The sequence below is a fragment of the Panulirus ornatus genome, chromosome 52 (genome assembly GCF_036320965.1).
Source record: "Panulirus ornatus isolate Po-2019 chromosome 52, ASM3632096v1, whole genome shotgun sequence".
Classification (NCBI taxonomy): Eukaryota; Metazoa; Arthropoda; class Malacostraca; order Decapoda; family Palinuridae; genus Panulirus; species Panulirus ornatus.
This window is the reverse complement of record NC_092275.1, coordinates 2,835,969-2,857,579: the sequence shown is the minus strand read 5'-3', so window position 1 is coordinate 2,857,579 and position 21,611 is coordinate 2,835,969. Positions and strand designations below refer to the sequence as shown.

The window sequence follows — 21,611 nt, the reverse complement described above, 5'->3', positions numbered from 1 at the left end:
AAAAAAACATTCTTCAAAGGAAACACCTGATCCACACATCCTCTACCACTTCTAAAACCACACTGCTCTTCCCCAGTCTGATGCTCTGTACATGCCTTCACCCTCTCAATCAATACCCTCCCATCCCATTCATGAAGCTTTTTTAATCCATAACAACAACATTCCCAGTCCTGTAGGATATTACTCAAACATTAGTTTCAAATATATTAGTTTCAAATATCCTATAGGATTACTCAAACATGATTAATGCAGATAGCATACATGAATTTGAGAGGTTGGATGATAGTAGAGAGATGGGCTTCATGAGTGTAAAACTCCCTCCCTTTATGGTACAAATAGGTAATTATAGACACAAAGCTATAGGAAAGCAGATTGGCCATCATTCACATGATACAAATAAATGAAGATTCAAGACTTCATTCAAGATAGTTTCCTATCCCCTTCTCATGCCATTTCACACTTCATCAACAACACAAAGCAAACTAGAAAAAAGCACAGACCACAAAGGCATAGAAAGAAACTTACCCTAAACCTTTTCCACAAGTCATGTGTCTCATGAAGCAAAGAAATACACTGAAGCAAAACCACTCCATCAGAAGAGACCATAAAACAGGCTCAAACTCTAAACAGTACCATAACTAGTGTAATCACTGTGAAAAAGACAGTATACTGGCACACATTCCTTAACATTATAACCTCAAAACCAACAGCAACAAAGACTGAAGAGGAATAAAGAAAATTCTGACATCCTGTACCACTCCCCAGCATCCCATTCATGAAGCTTTTTTAATCCATAACAACAACATTCCCAGTCCTGTAGGATATTACTCAAACATTAGTTTCAAATATATTAGTTTCAAATATCCTATAGGTATTACTCAAACATTAGTTTCAAACCAGGCAAACCTCAGTGAACTCCACACTGAAACAATTGCCAAACCACCCTTCACACCCACAGGCTTTTGAAGAGCAAATAAGACCTTGAAGAACTCTCCTCCAACTGGACTTGATAGCATATCAAACTTCCTCATAGTACGCTTTTGCCCAGTTGGAATCCAAGCATTCGCATCTGCCTCCAGCTAATCTGGTTAGATAAGTATTCCCAAACATCTGGAAATTTACCAAAATGATAGCCATCTTGAAACCTTTCAAGCCCCCACTCCCACTCCCCCTTTTACCCTATATTATTACTGTCATCAATAGAATCAAGCAAGATGCCTCTCTCTCACCTAGACAGCATGGCTTTAGGTCCAAGCACTCAACTATTACACTGCAAACAGACCTCACACTGGATGGCTTCAGCCAACCACATCTCTCTTACACTGTACCAGTGGCAGTAGGTATCAGTAAAGCATTTTACATTGTTCCTTAACACAACTTTACCTAAGAGATACTTAACACCATCCTCCACAGCAGTAACAAAAAGTAATAAGCTGGCTGACAAACTCCTTTCTTAATGGCTTCACCTCTAGAACCCTCAGACTCGACATCAATTTTCTCCAGGGAGCAGTTCCCTCTCCAACTGTCTCTTCCTGCAAGACCTCCCAACACCTGTTGCAGACCACTTAGTAAAAGTCCTATCATGTGCAGATGATATCATTACTCTAGCAACAACAAACGTGTAACTTTATATCTCAGTATCAGAACATTTCTCACTAAAAACAATGTCTTTCAGCCCCACAGAAATTTGTATTTACCTCTAGACAGGCATAAAACCAACCTGTATCCTCTTATAACCATGAATAATCAGCCACTTCCACTGAACAACTCCTACCATATTAGGTATCACAAACAACATGTGCATAAACATCAACAGAAAGGTCATAAACGAACAAAACACTTTCAGAACACTTATTGGCACCAGTTTTGGGAAAGGAAGAGAATCCCTTAGCATACTATACTGACAGTTCATCTGCTTCACCTACCATGTCATCCACCCTGTCAAAGGCAAACGTAATGAAACTGAAAAGTACAGGAAATAGAATCACAGAACAATCACTGGCTTCCTCACAAGCACAAGCACTCATTACTTGAAGATAAAACAAAAATATTTCCAGTACAGTCTCATTTCAATATGTTTGGCACCCACTTTTTTGCAACAACCCAGAGCCCTATCACCCAAACCACACAGTAACCAACCACTGACCTCAAGTAAAAACAAAAGATTTACCCCTGTTTTATATTTCAGCATTCTGTACTTACAGATTACCACTTCCCAATAAATGTGATATTTATTGGCACCACTTTTGGAAGAGGAAAAGAGCCCCTTAGCATATTATACTAACAGTTTATCTGCTTCACCCTGAACTATGCCATACCCACCATGTCATCCACCCAGTCAAAGGCAAACATAATGAAACTTACAGATTGCCGCTAAGCACATACACATACTACTGTACTGACAAGTACTGAACAACCACTCTCTCAATCCAGTCTTAAGTTATACCCCACCAGTTATACACCCATTTGAAACTACATTACCCAGGCATATATGCAGGTACAGGTTGAACCTCTTTGATCTAGCAACTTCGGACCCTGCCATTGCCAGACCACTGAAAATGCCAGAAAACAGAAATTGACCTTTAAGGGAATCCCCTATGTAAACATATTCCTGACCCCTAGCCTTGCCAGCTCATTCCACATGCATATTGCTGCATTGTCAAAGGAAGAGCAAAGTTTAGAATAGGAAATGATACAAGTAACTGTGAATTTATCAAACAAAGCTTTTATTGTTGTATCATTTTACATCAGAAGTATCTCCAGATGAAGACTCCTCAGTATCATGGGTAAGGGTTTTTCGTGGCATACGCTGACAATACAGGGCAGATTTGTTAGTTGTACACTTGTTCTGGGGCTTAGTTTTCAGCTACCACTAACTGTGCAAATTCATCCACAAACTTTGTTGCAGCATTGTGATGAGTAGTTAATATAACAAATGACCATAGGCTGGTAGTTGGCTTTGGTCGACGCTTGTTACCATTGTTGTTTTATTGTTATTGTCAAGGCAGCCAGCCCGTGCTGCCTCAGTCCCAGCCAGGCAGCTGGCTAGTACACTCTCTTTTACCCTGTATGTATTGCTGTTGGTTATTTGATAGAGAATTGGAATTCTTATTGATTCTTTTGATATGGCCTTGCACTAGAAGCTTCCATGTCAGCACTACGCTTTTCTCCGTACACATTATGTGCTGAAATTCCATGTCTCTACTTAAACTTGTGTAAACGTCATGGCGAATATTCAGTCATAGTCCAGCTTTAGTTCTCTGTGAAAAACTTTGGCCTGCTTGCTAAGCATCTCCCTAGAAATGCTCACACCTTCATTATGTCAGAGTTTAAACCACTATACAAGTGCACTGTCTAATTCTGTACAATTGGCACCTTTCAAAGTTTTCCATAGGTTTAGACTTTTCTTGCTTTCATTTTCAGCAAAAAACTAGATATAAGAAATTTCCAGGACTGTTAATTAGCTCAGCTGCAGTGTAAACAAATTTTGATGCCTTAGTGCTGCAAACAATGCTGCCCTAGTAGAAGATCCACAAACTAATGGTAGCCGATTCAAAATGTGCTGGACCTTGGGAGTTGCCGTACCACAGAGCACCAGATTAGAGAGGTACAACCTGTACAAGTGACACTCTCTGATACATTCTGGATACCATGCAATTACCAGCGTCACTGCCTCACATGATTGCTATGTAGCCTTTTGCAACTTGAGGCTGAGCTGTTATTATTCTGTTTCTTTTCCTACATTGCAAAGTTTTGAAATTATCAATCCTTATATTTTTTCATAACATCCCTGACCTACCCCTTTTTTAAAGCAGGCTTTCCACTTCTTCAAAAACTTGAATGTTTTTTCTTTTCTCATTCTTTGTGTCTTTAACGTTTTTATATCTTTCATTCAAGACCTAGCTTCAGTGAGGACTTTTTTGAAGACTGGAGCCTTTAACATTATAAGAAAATAGGAATGAGGAGATTCAAATATCTTTTGATAATAATGAACATCAAACTTCTGTATGAATTTCAGGCACCTCAGCCTAATAGCACAGGAGTTTTTCTTGAAGCTTGACAAGGGTTTCTTACTGTCGATTTATGATATACTGGAACCACTCCTCCCTAGCATTCATTCCAGCAGCATTCATACAGAACTGAAGAAACTCAAGATACCAGTCACTTTTTCTGCTATGAAGGTAAAGTGATATTTAGTTTCTTTATTGTGTGGTAGTAATTTTGTCATTTAATATAAACTAAGTATTCAAGATTGGATCCTTTAATTGCCTGTCAAAATATTTTATCAGTACCCTAGTGTCTCCCTCTCAGCAAAGTTTTTTCGATGAAAGATTTGAACTTACTGCTTTTATGGCATATCCAATGATTTACACCCAAATACTGATATATCACCAATTTTCCGGCAACTGATGGTTTGGTGCCTCCTTTAGTCCGGAGAAAAATTACATGAGGAAACTTGAAATTTCCGTGGCCATTAGACTAGTTTACTGGGCAGCCACAGATGGCATTGTGTGTAGGGCATGCTTATTTACATTCTTTGCACTGCACTTGTTGGTGGTGATACTGCAATTCTGTAAGATTCTTAGCTCATTTTGCTTAAATTCAACCCTAGCAATGGCTTCTAAGACATATGAGAGTGTCATTCATGGTGTCAAACATAAACACCAGTCCATATGGACAGTGATGTCTTGGTGCGTAAGCTGTGTGACATCTACAGTATTGGTTCATCAACTGTTTATGATATAAAGAAGCAAAGGGAGAAAGTATTGAAATTCTATGCAGACAGCAATTCCAAGAAGCAAATGACAATTAGAAAAACTTTGAAAGATGGTAAGAGCACTGAGCACGATTGAGTGATGATGGAATGGTTTTGACAGCGTCGTCATAGCATGATAATGGACCAGGCTAAGTTGTTCCATAAAGAACTTAAGTTACAACATGAGCGTGACTATAGTGAAAAATGGCTTCAAAGATTCAAGAAGCGATATGGAATTTCCATGAATAAAGTGTGCGGAGAAAAGTGGTCTGCAAACCACAAAGGAGCTGCTGAGTATATTGGCAAATTTGCAAAACTCGTAGTTGATGAGCACCTCATTCCTGAGCAGGTGTATAATGCAGATGAAACTGTATTACCCTGGCGATGCCCACCTAGGAAAACACTAACAACAGAAGATGAAGACCCCACAGGAGTCAAACAATCTAAGGACAGACTTACCATATCAGGGTACTCAAACATTTAATATTTGTTTGATTTAAATTTCTAGCAGTCCATGGTATACTTTATACACATGGGAGATGTATAATTAGTGAGTTAGAGGTGTGTTGATGAATTATTATTATGTGACCTCAGTTGGTCTGGCAAAATGGTTAATCCGGTAAGGCTTTGGAACCGAGTGCCGGAAAATCGATGATGTATCTGTATCATATTCATTTGCCTATTTTATGATATCATTTAGGGAAGGTTTTCATGGACAGTGTGGTGCATAGGTGTGTGTGGGGAATTACCTGTGTGTAAATGCTTTTTGAAGACTACGTAGTTTTATGTTACAGTGAGGGAGCTCTGCATTTGTATAACCCCTTGGCTTAGATTTCCTGTTTTACCATACAACTTTTGATGTTTGGTTCATTCTTTGCATATATATATATATATATATATATATATATATATATATATATATATATATATATATATATATATATATATATATATTTTTTTTTTTTGCTTTGTCGCTGTCTCCCGCGTTTGCCAGGTAGCACAAGGAAACAGGCGAAAGAAATGGCCCAACCCACCCCCATACACGTATATATACATACGTCCACACACGCAAATATACAATACCTACACAGCTTTCCATGGTTTACCCCAGACGCTTCACATGCCCTGATTCAATCCACTGACAGCACGTCAACCCCGGTATACCACATCGGTCCAATTCACTCTATTCCTTGCCCTCCATTCACCCTCCTGCATGTTCAGGCCTCGATCACACAAAATCTTTTTCACTCCATCTTTCCACCTCCAGTTTGGTCTCCCACTTCTCGTTCCCTCCACATCCGACACATATATCCTCTTGGTCAATCTTTCCTCACTCATTCTCTCCATGTGCCCAAACCATTTCAAAACACCCTCTTCTGCTCTCTCAACCACGCTCTTTTTATTTCCACACATCTCTCTTACCCTTACGTTACTTACTCGATCAAACCACCTCACACCACACATTGTCCTCAAACATCTCATTTCCAGCACATCCATCCTCCTGCGCACAACTCTATTCATAGCCCACGCCTCGCAACCATACAACATTGTTGGAACTACTATTCCTTCAAACATACCCATTTTTGCTTTCCGAGATAATGTTCTCGACTTCGACACATTCTTCAAGGCTCCCAGAATTTTTGCCCCCTCCCCCACCCTATGATCCATTTCCGCTTCCATGGTTCCATCCGCTGCCAGATCCACTCCCAGATATCTAAAACACTTAACTTCCTCCAGTTTTTCTCCATTCAAACTTACCTCCCAATTGACTTGACCCTCAACCCTACTGTACCTAATAACCTTGCTCTTATTCACATTTACTCTTAACTTTCTTCTTTCACACACTATACCAAACTCAGTCACCAGCTTCTGCAGTTTCTCACATGAATCAGCCACCAGTGCTGTATCATCAGCAAACAACAACTGACTATATATATATATATTTTTTTTTTTTCTTTGTCGCTGTCTCCCGCGTTTGCGAGGTAGCGCAAGGAAACAGACGAAAGAAATGGCCCAACCCACCCCCATACACATGTATATACATACGTCCACACACGCAAATATACATACCTACACAGCTTTCCATGGTTTACCCCAGACGCTTCACATGCCTTGATTCAATCCACTGACAGCACATCAACCCTGGTATACCACATCGCTCCAATTCACTCTATTCCTTGCCCTCCTTTCACCCTCCTGCATGTTCAGGCCCCGATCACACAAAATCTTTTTCACTCCATCTTTCCACCTCCAATTTGGTCTCCCTCTTCTCCTCTTTCCCTCCACCTCCGACACATATATCCTCTTGGTCAATCTTTCCTCACTCATTCTCTCCATGTGCCCAAACCATTTCAAAACACCCTCTTCTGCTCTCTCAACCACGCTCTTTTTATTTCCACACATCTCTCTTACCCTTACGTTACTTACTCGATCAAACCACCTCACACCACACATTGTCCTCAAACATCTCATTTCCAGCACATCCATCCTCCTGTGCACAACTCTATCCATAGCCCACGCCTCGCAACCATACAACATTGTTGGCACCACTATTCCTTCAAACATAGCCATTTTTGCTTTCCGAGATAATGTTCTCGACTTCCACACATTCTTCAAGGCTCCCAGAATTTTCGCCCCCTCCCCCACCCTATGATCCACTTCCGCTTCCATGGTTCCATCCGCTGCCAGATCCACTCCCAGATATCTAAAACACTTCACTTCCTCCAGTTTTTCTCCATTCAAACTCACCTCCCAATTGACTTGAACCTCAACCCTACTGTACCTAATAACCTTGCTCTTATTCACATTTACTCTTAACTTTCTTCTTTCACACACTTTACCAAACTCAGTCACCAGCTTCTGCAGTTTCTCACATGAATCAGCCACCAGTGCTGTATCATCAGCGAACAACAACTGACTCACTTCCCAAACTCTCTCATCCCCAACAGACTTCATACTTGCCCCTCTTTCCAAAACTCTTGCATTCACCTCCCTAACAACCCCATCCATAAACAAATTAAACAACCATGGAGACATCACACACCCCTGCCGCAAACCTACATTCACTGAGAACCAATCACTTTCCTCTCTTCCTACACGTACACATGCCTTACATTCTCGATAAAAACTTTTCACTGCTTCTAACAACTTGCCTCCCACACCATATATTCTTAATACCTTCCACAGAGCATCTCTATCAACTCTAACATATGCCTTCTCCAGATCCATAAATGCTACATACAAATCCATTTGCTTTTCTAAGTATTTCTCAGAATACATTCTTCAAAGCAAACACCTGATCCACACAGCCTCTACCACTTCTGAAACCACACTGCTCTTCCCCAATCTGATGCTCTGTACATGTCTTCACCCTCTCAATCAATACCCTCCCATATAATTTACCAGGAATACTCAACAGACTTATACCTCTGTAATTTGAGCACTCACTCTTACCCCCTTTGCCTTTGTACAATGGCACTATGCATGCATTCCGCCAATCCTCAGGCACCTCACCATGAGTCATACATACATTAAATAACCTTACCAACCAGTCAACAATACAGTCACCCCCTTTTTTAATAAATTCCACTGCAATACCATCCAAACCTGCTGCCTTGCCGGCTTTCATCTTCCGCAAAGCTTTTACTACCTCTTCTCTGTTTACCAAATCATTTTCCCTAACCCTCTCACTTTGCACACCACCTCGACCAAAACACCCTATAACTGCTACTCTATCATCAAACACATTCAACAAACCTTCATAATACTCACTCCATCTCCTTATCACATCACCACTACTTGTTATCACCTCCCCATTTGTGCCCTTCACTGAAGTTCCCATTTGCTCCCTTGTCTTACGCACTTTATTTACCTCCTTCCAGAACATCTTTTTATTCTCCCTAAAATTTAATGATACTCTCTCACCCCAACTCTCATTTGCCCTTTTTTTCACCTCTTGCACCTTTCTCTTGACCTCCTGTCTCTTTCTTTTATACGTCTCCCACTCAATTGCATTTTTTCCCTGCAAAAATCGTCCAAATGCCTCTCTCTTCTCTTTCACTAATAATCTTACTTCTTCATCCCACCACTCACTACCCTTTCTAATCAACCCACCTCCCATTCTTCTTATGCCACAAGCATCTTTTGCGCAATCCATCACTGATTCCCTAAATACATGCCATTCCTCCCCCACTCCCCTTACTTCCATTGTTCTCATCTTTTTCCATTCTGTACTCAGTCTCTCCTGGTACTTCCTCACACAAGTCTCCTTCCCAAGCTCACTTACTCTCACCACCCTCTTCACCCCAACATTCACTCTTCTTTTCTGAAAACCCATACAAATCTTCACCTTAGCCTCCACAAGATAATGATCAGACATCCCTCCAGTTGCACCTCTCAGCACATTAACATCCAAAAGTCTCTCTTTCGCGCGCCTGTCAGTTAAGACGTAATCCAATAACGCTCTCTGGCCATCTCTCCTACTTACATAAGTATACTTATGTATATCTCGCTTTTTAAACCAGGTATTCCCAAAACGTTGTTTATTGGCTAGCAAAAGGATCATAATTTCCTAGGCTCAGTTCCAATGCTTACTGAGGGCGTGATCTCAAGTGAGCGATAATGGTGTCGTGTGTGATGAGAGGTTTCATCATGTAATGAGGCTGCTCGTCGAAACACTCTCCCTTCTCGTCCATTTCCTCCTCGAGAACCATTTACTCCACCACGACGACTCTCAGGACTCTAAAAGAGGAAGAGGAGCCATACCAGTTTGCATCAGCCTTCACTCCTGCCTGCAGTAGCATGCTTCCCGACATGTTTCATGAGCTCCTCTTCGCCAACGGAACTACCTTGGCCCACCAGTGATGCTACTACGTTTGTGAATCAAGAACAATTGCAACACAAACCTCGCCAGGTGGTGGAGTGTCCCGCAGTGTATCGAGACAGACTTCCCCAGAACTTTTTTTAAAGGGGAAGTAAATGTTTATAGTTGTGTTACTGGAGTGATAGTTTTCATACATGGTGCTTTGACAAGAAAATAGTGAAATTGGAAAAAATGTAGCTGAGACATTGAAGCTTATTGATAGAGTGGTTAAATTGATGAGAACTACTATTGACGTTTGTGTAAATAAATTAAACATTTCCTTTTTCCATAGCCAGAGGTTGAACCATTATGTGACATTCATTTTTTCATTTCATTTCAAGCTAGAAGTTTCAGTTTTCTAAATTGTTTCTTACATTTTTCATATGTATATATATGTATGTGTGTGTGTGTGTGTATATGTGCGTGTGTGTGTGTATGTGTGTGTATGTGTATATATATATGTATATTATCCCTGGGGATAGGGTTGAAAGAATACTTCCCACGCATTCCTCGCGTGTCGTAGAAAGCGACTAGAGGGGACGGGAGCGGGGGGCCAGAAATCCTCCCCTCCTTGTATTTTTTTAACTTTCTAAAATGGGAAACAGAAGAAGGAGTCACGCGGGGAGTGCTCATCCTCCTCGAAGGCTCAGATTGGGGTGCCTAAATGTGTGTGGATGTAACCAAGATGTGAAAAAAGGAGAGATAGGTAGTATGTTTGAGGAAAGGAACCTGGATGTTTTGGCTCTGAGTGAAACGAAGCTCAAGGGTAAAGGGGAAGAGTGGTTTGGGAATGTCTTGGGAGTAAAGTCAGGGGTTAGTGAGAGAACAAGAGCAAGGGAAGGAGTAGCAGTACTCCTGAAACAGGAGTTGTGGGAGTATGTGATAGAATGTAAGAAAGTAAATTCTCGATTAATATGGGTAAAACTGAAAGTTGATGGAGAGAGATGGGTGATTATTGGTGCATATGCACCTGGGCATGAGAAGAAAGATCATGAGAGGCAAGTGTTTTGGGAGCAGCTGAATGAGTGTGTTAGTGGTTTTGATGCACGAGACCGGGTTATAGTGATGGGTGATTTGAATGCAAAGGTGAGTAATGTGGCAGTTGAGGGAATAATTGGTATACATGGGGTGTTCAGTGCTGTAAATGGAAATGGTGAAGAGCTTGTAGATTTATGTGCTGAAAAAGGACTGATGACTATATATATATATATATATATATATATAAGAGGTAGTGAAAGCTTTGCGGAAGATGAAAGCCGGCAAGGCAGCAGGTTTGGATGGTATTGCAGTGGAATTTATTAAAAAAGGGGGTGACTGTATTGTTGACTGGTTGGTAAGGTTATTTAATGTATGTATGACTCATGATGAGGTGCCTGAGGATTGGCGGAATGCGTGCATAGTGCCATTGTACAAAGGCAAAGGGGATAAGAGTGAGTGCTCAAATTACAGAGGTATAAGTTTGTTGAGTATTCCTGGTAAATTATATGGGAGGGTATTGATTGAGAGGGTGAAGGCATGTACAGAGCATCAGATTGGGGAAGAGCAGTGTGGTTTCAGAAGTGGTAGAGGATGTGTGGATCAGGTGTTTGCTTTGAAGAATGTATGTGAGAAATACTTAGAAAAGCAAATGGATTTGTATGTAGCATTTATGGATCTGGAGAAGGCATATGATAGAGTTGATAGAGATGCTCTGTGGAAGGTATTAAGAATATATGGTGTGGGAGGAAAGTTGTTAGAAGCAGTGAAAAGTTTTTATCGAGGATGTAAGGCATGTGTACGTGTAGGAAGAGAGGAAAGTGATTGGTTCTCAGTGAATGTAGGTTTGCGGCAGGGGGTGTGTGATGTCTCCATGGTTGTTTAATTTGTTTATGGATGGGGTTGTTAGGGAGGTAAATGCAAGAGTTTTGGAAAGAGGGGCAAGTATGAAGTCTGTTGGGGATGAGAGAGCTTGGGAAGTGAGTCAGTTGTTGTTCGCTGATGACACAGCGCTGGTGGCTGATTCATGTGAGAAACTGCAGAAGCTGGTGACTGAGTTTGGAAAAGTGTGTGGAAGAAGAAAGTTAAGAGTAAATGTGAATAAGAGCAAGGTTATTAGGTACAGTAGGGTTGAGGGTCAAGTCAATTGGGAGGTGAGTTTGAGTGGAGAAAAACTGGAGGAAGTGAAGTGTTTTAGATATCTGGGAGTGGATCTGGCAGCGGATGGAACCATGGACGCGGAAGTGGATCATAGGGTGGGGGAGGGGGCGAAAATCCAGGGGGCCTTGAAGAATGTGTGGAAGTCGAGAACATTATCTCGGAAAGCAAAAATGGGTATGTTTGAAGGAATAGTGGTTCCAACAATGTTGTATGGTTGCGAGGCGTGGGCTATGGATAGAGTTGTGCGCAGGAGGATGGATGTGCTGGAAATGAGATGTTTGAGGACAATGTGTGGTGTGAGGTGGTTTGATCGAGTGAGTAACGTAAGGGTAAGAGAGATGTGTGGAAATAAAAAGAGCGTGGTTGAGAGAGCAGAAGAGGGTGTTTTGAAGTGGTTTGGGCATATGGAGAGGATGAGTGAGGAAAGATTGACCAAGAGGATATATGTGTCGGAGGTGGAGGGAACAAGGAGAAGAGGGAGACCAAACTGTAGGTGGAAAGATGGAGTGAAAAAGATTTTGTGTGATCGGGGCCTGAACATGCAGGAGGGTGAAAGGAGGGCAAGGAATAGAGTGAATTGGAGCGATGTGGTATACTGGGGTTGACGTGCTGTCAGTGGATTGAATCAAGGCATGTGAAGCGTCTGGGGTAAACCATGGAAAGCTGTGTAGGTATGTATATTTGCGTGTGTGGACGTATGTATATACATGTGTATGGGGGGGTTGGGCCATTTCTTTCGTCTGTTTCCTTGCGCTACCTCGCAAACGCGGGAGACAGCGACAAAGTATAATAGAAATATAAAAATATATATATATATATATATATATTTTTTTTTTTTTTTTTCATACGATTCGCCATTTCCCGCATTTGCGAGGTAGCATTAAGAACAGAGGACTGGGCCTTAGAGGGAAAATCCTCACCTGGCCCCCTTCTCTGTTCCTTCTTTTGGAAAATTAAAAAAAAACGAGAGGGGAGGATTTCCAGCCACCCGCTCCCTCCCCTTTTAGTCGCCTTCTACGACACGCAGGGAATACGTGGGAAGTATTCTTTCTCCCTTATCCCCAGGGATATATATATATATATATATATATATATATATATATATATATATATATATATATATATATGGTTTCAGAAGTGGTAGAGGATGTTTGGATCAGGTATTTGCTTTGAAGAATGTATGTGAGAAATACTTAGAAAAGCAAATGGATTTGTATGTAGCATTTATGGATCTGGAGAAGGCATATGATAGAGTTGATAGGGATGCTCTGTGGAAGGTATTAAGAATATATGGTGTGGGAGGGAAGTTGTTAGAAGCAGTGAAAAGTTTTTATCGAGGATGTAAGGCATGTGTACGTGTAGGAAGAGAGGAAAGTGATTGGTTCTCACTGAATGTAGGTTTGCGGCAGGGGTGTGTGATGTCTCCATGGTTGTTTAATTTGTTTATGGATGGGGTTGTTAGGGAGGTGAATGCAAGAGTTTTGGAAAGAGGGGCAAGTATGAAGTCTGTTGTAGATGAGAGAGCTTGGGAAGTGAGTCAGTTGTGTTTCGCTGATGATACAGCACTGGTGGCTGATTCATGTGAGTAACTGCAGAAGCTGGTGACTGAGTTTGGTAAAGTGTGTGAAAGAAGAAAGTTAAGAGTAAATGTGAATAAGAGCAAGGTTATTAGGTACAGTATGGTTGAGGGTCAAGTCGATTGGGAGGTAAGTTTGAATGGAGAAAAACTGGAGGAAGTAAAGTGTTTTAGATATCTGGGAGTGGATCTGGCAGCGGATGGAACCATGGAAGCGGAAGTGGATCATAGGGTGGGGGAGGGGGCGAAAATTCTGGGAGCCTTGAAGAATGTGTGGAAGTCGAGAACATTATCTCAGAAAGCAAAAATGGGTATGTTTGAAGGAATAGTGGTTCCAACAATGTTGTATGGTTGCGAGGTGTGGGCTATGGATAGAGTTGTGCGCAGGAGGATGGATGTGCTGGAAATGAGGTGTTTGAGGACAATGTGTGATGTGAGGTGGTTTGATCGAGTAAGTAACGTAAGGGTAAGAGAATGTGTGGAAACAAAAAGAGCGTGGTTGAGAGAGCAGAAGAGGGTGTTTTGAAATGGTTTGGTCACATGGAGAGAATGAGTGAGGAAAGATTGACCAAGAGGATATATGTGTCGGAGGTGGAGGGAACGAGGAGAAGAGGGGGACCAAGTTGGAGGTGGAAAGATGGAGTGAAAAAGATTTTGTGTGATCGGGGCCTGAACATGCAGGAGGGTGAAAGGAGGGCAAGGAATAGAGTGAATTGGAGCGATGTGGTATACCGGGGTTGACGTGCTGTCAGTGGATTGAATCAGGGCATGTGAAGCATCTGGGGTATACCATGGAAAGATGTGTAGGTATGTATATTTGCGTGTGTGGACGTATGTATATACATGTGTATGGGGGTGGGTTGGGCCATTTCTTTCGTCTGTTTCCTTGCGCTACCTCACAAACGCGGGAGACAGCGACAAAGCAAAAAAATATATATATATATATATATATATATATATATATATATATATATATATATATATATATATATATTGATTTCTACAGTACCATTCATTTTTGTAAAAGGAGAACCGAACTTAGGATATCTGTCACATCTTCTTTGACTCTACCTGAATATTTTCTAAATCCTGGTCTACTTATGCTTACTACACAGGTATCTGACAATTCTCCCTAACTCAATCATGAGACAGTGTATGCATATATCAGATTTTTTTTTTCAACTCTGTGAATAGCAACTCAAATATTCAAACATACCAATGTTGAACTATCCATTACAATAGATGTAAGCCTAAAGAAACTGAAATCTTAAAATTTCTAAATGAAAACAATAAGAATGTAAAGAATGAGAGGATACAATACATTACAAAACATTTACTTGTGGGTAAGGCCTAAAATCATGGGAAGCACAGCCCATACATACACACCATTATTACATGGCACTTAAATGCATGCAGTAGTTTGGTTTTCTATGTAACTGGCATGGCCAGAGTCCATCTGCATTTAGTTATGAAGCAAGTGAAAAGTCACTTTCAGCAAGACTGTATCATCATCAATATATTTGAAGGGAGCACAAAACTCTAAGTCAGGGAACTTCTTACTCCAATGGAATTCATCCTTTTTCTCCTACTGATTTTAGTGCAGTCTTGGAGGCGAATGAGCCCAATAAAAGGGATCCTGGGTTATATAATTAAGAAATTTAATGTGCCGTGTAATCTAAATAGTGTGTTAGTACTGTCAACAAATAAATACAGAAATCTTCAAACCTTATTTGATTAGAAATAAAGGAAAATAATACCAGAGAAATTACTAAATGTTTGAAAAGAGGTAAACATATACTATATGCCTTATGAAAGTGATATAAAAGTAAAGTTATATTACGAATAACAAGAGAATAACAAATAAACATGGTATGTAATGAGTCACCAAGATGGATTAGAAAAAATGTACATACAGATATCACAATAAACCATAGGAAATGCAGCCGCTTGATGCCAGTTGTAATGAGTTGCTGACTGTGTGAAGCCGAACAATAATTGAAAACTTCAATTTTGCTTTCTTTGTCAGTGATATAGGACCCTGTAATACCCTATATATGCTTTCTACATGATGGCCTTAATGGCCCTGGCAGTTGATAATCCTAAGGCCCCAAACAACCAACCACCCATCAAGTAAGGGTTACAGAAACAAAAATAAGAAAGAATATATACTTGCAGTGGTAAATAACGGTGCTTTTCTGAATGTGTCCAAGTGCAGCTGTCCAATGGAACTATATTCATCTGGAAATCCTTTTGTTACGTTAGATAATTAGAATTGTGGATAAAAGAATTTTTTCTTTCAAATTTATTTTCTTACAGGATAGAACATCTGTACATTGAATTGTGATGCATGACCTTTCAGTAACAGACACACACACACACACACACACACACACACACACACACAAAAAAAAAACTTTTGCTGCAATTTTGCATGATATAGTTATGCTCTGGCAGATATTAAGATATTTGAGTTTCAGAGGTATGAGTTGTGCACTTTTTGTTCATTTTGTGAATAATGCATTGAAATTTCTAAAAAGCGGTGTATTTTTAGTTTACTCTATGAATAACCCTCAAAATTTCTTATAATGAAGAGAGGGACATGGAATATATATGTATATATATATATATATATATATATATATATATATATATATATATATATATATATATATATATATATATATATATATATATATATATGGGGAAGAGCAGTGTGGTTTCAGAAGTGGTAGAGGATGTGTGGATCAGCTGTTTGCTTTGAAGAATGTATGTGAGAAATACTTAGAAAAGCAAGTGGATTTGTATGTAGCATTTATGGATCTGGAGAAGGCATATGATAGAGTTGATAGAGATTCTCTGTGGAAGGTATTAAGAATATATGGTGTGGGAGGGAAGTTGTTAGAAGCAGTGAAAAGTTTTTATCGAGGATGTAAGGCATGTGTACATGTAGGAAGAGAGGAAAGTGATTGGTTCTCAGTGAATGTAGGTTTGCGGCAGGGGTGTGTGATGTCTCCATGGTTGTTTGATTTGTTTATGGATGGGGTTGTTAGGGAGGTGAATGCAAGAGTTTTGGAAAGAGGGGCAAGTATGAAGTCTGTTGGGGATGAGAGAGCTTGGGAAGTGAGTCAGTTGTTGTTCGCTGATGATACAGCGCTGGTGGCTGATTCATGTGAGAAACTGCAGAAGCTGGTGACTGAGTTTGGTAAAGTGTGTGAAAGAAGAAAGTTAAGAGTAAATGTGAATAAGAGCAAGGTTATTAGGTACAGTAGGGTTGAGGGTCAATTCAATTGAGAGGTAAGTTTGAATGGAGAAAAACTGGAGGAAGTAAAGTGTTTTAGATATCTGGGAGTGGATCTGACAGCGGATGGAACCATGGAAGCGGAAGTGGATCATAGGGTGGGGGAGGGGGCGAAAATCCTGGGAGCCTTGAAGAATGTGTGGAAGTCGAGAACATTATCTCGGAAAGCAAAAATGGGTATGTTTGAAGGAATAGTGGTTCCAACAATGTTGTATGGTTGCGAGGCGTGGGCTATGGATAGAGTTGTGCACAGGAGGATGGATGTGCTGGAAATGAGGTGTTTGAGGACAATGTGTGATGTGAGGTGGTTTGATCGAGTAAGTAACGTAAGGGTAAGAGAGATGTGTGGAAATAAAAAGAGCGTGGTTGAGAGAGCAGAAGAGGGTGTTTTGAAATGGTTTGGGCGCATGGAGAGAATGAGTGAGGAAAGATTGACCAAGAGGATACATGTGTCGGAGGTGGAGGGAACGAGGAGAAGTGGGAGACCAAATTGGAGGTGGAAAGATGGAGTGAAAAAGATTTTGTGTGATCGGGGCCTGAACATGCAGGAGGGTGAGAGGAGGGCTAGGAATAGAGTGAATTGGATCGATGTGGTATACCGGGGTTGACGTGCTGTCAGTGGATTGAATCAGGGCATGTGAAGCATCTGGGGTATACCATGGAAAGCTGTGTAGGTATGTATATTTGCGTGTGTAGACATATGTATATACATTTGTATGGGGGTGGGTTTAGCCATTTCTTTCGTCTGTTTCCTTGCGCTATCTCACAAACGCAGGAGATAGCGGCAAAAAAAAAAATATATATATATATATATATATATATATATATATATATATATATATTATATATATATATATATATATATATATATATATATATATATATATATATATATATATATATATATATATATTATTAAAAAAAAGGGGGTGACTGTATTATTAAAAGGTTGGTAAGGTTATTTAATGTATGTATGACTCATGGTGAGGTGCCTGAGGATTGGCGGAATGCGTACATAGTGCCATTGTACAAAGGCAAAGGGGATAAGAGTGAGTGCTCAAATTACAGAGGAATAAGTTTGTTGAGTATTCCTGGTAAATTATATGGGAGGGTATTGATTGAGAGGGTGAAGGCATGTACAGAGCATCAGATTGGGGAAGAGCAGTGTGGTTTCAGAAGTGGTAGAGGATGTGTGGATCAGGTGTTTGCTTTGAAGAATGTATGTGACAAATACTTAGAAGAACAAATGGATTTGTATGTAGCATTTATGGATCTGGAGAAGGCATATGATAGAGTTGATAGAGACACTCTGTGGAAGGTATTAAGAAGTTGTTAGAAGCAGTGAAACTTTTTTTATCGAGGATGTAAGGCATGTGTACGTGTAGGAAGAGAGGAAAGTGATTGGTTCTCACTGAATGTAGGTTTGTGGCAGGGGTGTGTGATGTCTCCATGGTTGTTTAATTTGGTCATGGATGGGGTTGTTAGGGAGGTGAATGCAAGAGTTTTGGAAAGAGGCTCAAGTATGAAGTCTGTTGTGGATGAGAGAGCTTGGGAAGTGAGTCAGTTGTTGTTCGCTGATGATACAGCGCTGGTGGCTGATTCATGTGAGAAACTGCAGAAGCTGGTGATTGAGTTTGGTAAAATGTGTGAATGAAGAAAGTTAAGAGTGAATGTGAATAAGAGCAAGGTTATTAGGTACAGTAGGGTTGAGGGTCAAGTCAATTTGGAGGTAAGTTTGAATGGAGCAAAATTGGAGGAAGTAAAGTGTTTTAGATATCTGGGAGTGGATCTGGCAGTGGATGGAACCATGGAAGCGGAAGTGGATCATAGGGTGGGGGAGGGAGCGAAAATCCTGGGAGCCTTGAAGAATGTGTGGAAGTCGAGAACATTATCTCGGAAAGCAAAAATGGGTATGTTTGAAGGAATAGTGGTTCCAACAATGTTGTATGGTTGCGAGGTGTGGGATATGGATAGAGTTCTGCGCAGGAGGATGGATGTGCTGGAAATGAGATGTTTGAGGACAATGTGTGGTGTGAGGTGGTTTGATCGAGTACGTAACGTAAGGGGAAGAGAGATGTGTGGAAATAAAAAGAGTGTGGTTGAGAGAGCAGAAGAGGGTGTTTTGAAATGGTTTGGGCACATGGAGAGAATAAGTGAGGAAAGATTGACCAAGAGGATATATGTGTCGGAGGTGAGGGAAAAGATTGACCAAGAGGATATATGTGTCGGAGGTGGAGGGAACGAGGAGAAGTGGGAGACCAAATTGGAGGTGGAAAGATGGAGTGAAAAAGATTTTGTGTGATCGGGGCCTGAACATGCAGAGGGTGAAAGGAGGGCAAGGAATAGAGTGAATTGGATCGATGTGGTATACCGGGGTTGACGTGCTGTCAGTGGATTGAATCAAGGCATGTGAAGCGTCTGGGGTAAACCATGGAAAGCTGTGTAGGTATGTATATTTGCGTGTGTGGACATATGTATATACATTTGTATGGGTGTGTTGGGCCATTTCTTTCATCTGTTTCCTTGCGCTACCTCGCAAACGCGGGAGACAGCTACAAAGCAAAAAAAAAAAATATATATATATATATATATATATATATATATATATATATATATATATATATATCTTTTCTTTTCTTTCTTTCAAACTATACGCCATTTCCCGCGTTAGCGAGGTAGCGTTAAGAACAGAGGACTGGGCCTTTGAGGGAATATCCTCACCTGACCCCCTTCTCTCTTCCTTCTTTTGGAAAATTAAGATATATATATATATATATATATATATATATATATAAATAGAGATGCTCTGTGGAAGGTATTAAGAATATATGGTGTGGGAGGAAAGTTGTTAGAAGCAGTGAAAAGTTTTTATCGAGGATGTAAGGCATGTGTATGTGTAGGAAGAGAGGAAAGTGATTGGTTCTCAGTGAATGTAGGTTTGCGGCAGGGGTGTGTGATGTCTCCATGATTGTTTAATTTGTTTATGGATGGGGTTGTTAGGGAGGTAAATGCAAGAGTTTTGGAAAGAGGGGCAAGTATGAAGTCTGTTGGGGATGAGAGAGCTTGGGAAGTGAGTCAGTTGTTGTTCGCTGATGATACAGCGCTGGTGGCTGATTCATGTGAGAAACTGCAGAAGCTGGTGACTGAGTTTGGTAAAGTGTGTGGAAGAAGAAAGATAAGAGTAAATGTGAATAAGAGCAAGGTTATTAGGTACAGTAGGGTTGAGGGTCAAGTCAATTGGGAGGTGAGTTTGAATGGAGAAAAACTGGAGGAAGTGAAGTGTTTTAGATATCTGGGAGTGGATCTGGCAGCGGATGGAACCATGGAAGCGGAAGTGGATCATAGGGTGGGGGAGGGGGCGAAAATTCTGGGGGCCTTGAAGAATGTGTGGAAGTCGAGAACATTATCTCGGAAAGCAAAAATGGTTATGTTTGAAGGAATAGTGGTTCCAACAATGTTGTATGGTTGCGAGGCGTGGGCTATGGATAGAGTTGTGCGCAGGAGAATGGATGTGCTGGAAATGAGATGTTTGAGGACAATGTGTGGTGTGAGGTGGTTTGATCGAGTGAGTAACGTAAGGGTAAGAGAGATGTGTGGAAATAAAAAGAGCATGGTTGAGAGAGCAGAAGAGGGTGTTTTGAAGTGGTTTGGGCACATGGAGAGAATGAGTGAGGAAAGATTGACCAAGAGGATATATGTGTCAGAGGTGGAGGGAATGAGGAGAAGAGGGAGACCAAATTAGAGGTGGAAAGATGGAGTGAAAAAGATTTTGTGTGATCGGGGCCTGAACATGCAGGAGGGTGAAAGGAGGGCAAGGAATAGAGTGAATTGGAGCGATGTGGTATACCGGGGTTGACGTGCTGTCAGTGGATTGAATCAAGGCATGTGAAGCGTCTGGGGTAAACCATGGAAAGCTGTGTAGGTATGTATATTTGCGTGTGTGGACGTATGTATATACATGTGTATGGGGGGAGTTGGGCCATTTCTTTCGTCTGTTTCCTTGCGCTACCTCGCAAACGCGGGAGACAGCGACAAAGTATAACAAAAAAAAAATAAATATATATATATATATATATATATATATATATATATATATATATATATATATATATATATATATATATATATAAGTGGTAGAGGATGTGTGGATCAGGTGTTTGCTTTGAAGAGTGTATTTGAGAAATACTTAGAAGGGCAAATGGATTTGTATGTAGCATTTATGGATCTGGGGAAGGCATATGATAGAGTTGATAGAGATTCTCTGTGGAAGGTATTAAGAATATATGGTGTGGGAGGCAAGTTGTTAGAAGCAGTGAAAAGTTTTTATCGAGGATGTAAGGCATGTGTACGTGTAGGAAGAGAGGAAAGTGATTGGTTCTCAGTGAATGTAGGTTTGCGGCAGGTGTGTGTGATGTCTACATGGTTGTTTAATTTGTTTATGGATAGGGTTGTTAGGGAGGTGAATGCAAGAGTTTTGGAAAGAGGGGCTAGTATGAAGTCTGTTGGGGATGAGAGAGCTTGGGAAGTGAGTCAGTTGTTGTTCGCTGATGATACAGCGCTGGTGGCTGATTCATTTGAGAAACTGCAGAAACTTGTGACTGAGTTTGGTAAAGTGTGTGAAAGAAGAAAGTTAAGAGTAAATGTGAATAAGAGCAAGGTTATTAGGTACAGTAGGGTTGAGGGTCAAGTCAATTGGGAGGTGAGTTTGAATGGAGAAAAACTGGAGGAAGTGAAGTGTTTTAGATATCTGGGAGTGGATCTGGCAGCGGATGGAACCATGGAAGTGGAAGTGGATCATAGGGTGGGGGAGGGGGCGAAAATTCTGGGAGCCTTGAAGAATGTGTGGAAGTCGAGAACATTATCTCGGAAAGCAAAAATGGGTATGTTTGAAGGAATAGTGGTTCCAACAATGTTGTATGGTTGCGAGACGTGGGCTATGGATAGAGTTGTGCGCAGGAGGATGGATGTGCTGGAAATGAGATGT

The 21,611-nt window shown here is 40.7% G+C and overlaps 1 protein-coding gene across 1 annotated transcript in view; it reads left to right on the top strand.

Moving 5' to 3' along the window:
• LOC139764960 (intermembrane lipid transfer protein VPS13A-like) overlaps window positions 1-21,611 on the top strand; it is a 1,504,808-nt gene that overhangs the window by 1,140,845 nt on the left and 342,352 nt on the right. Inside the window, 1 exon segment of the mRNA XM_071692018.1 lies at window positions 4,019-4,181. Within this exon segment, the coding sequence (XP_071548119.1) occupies window positions 4,019-4,181 (163 nt within the window).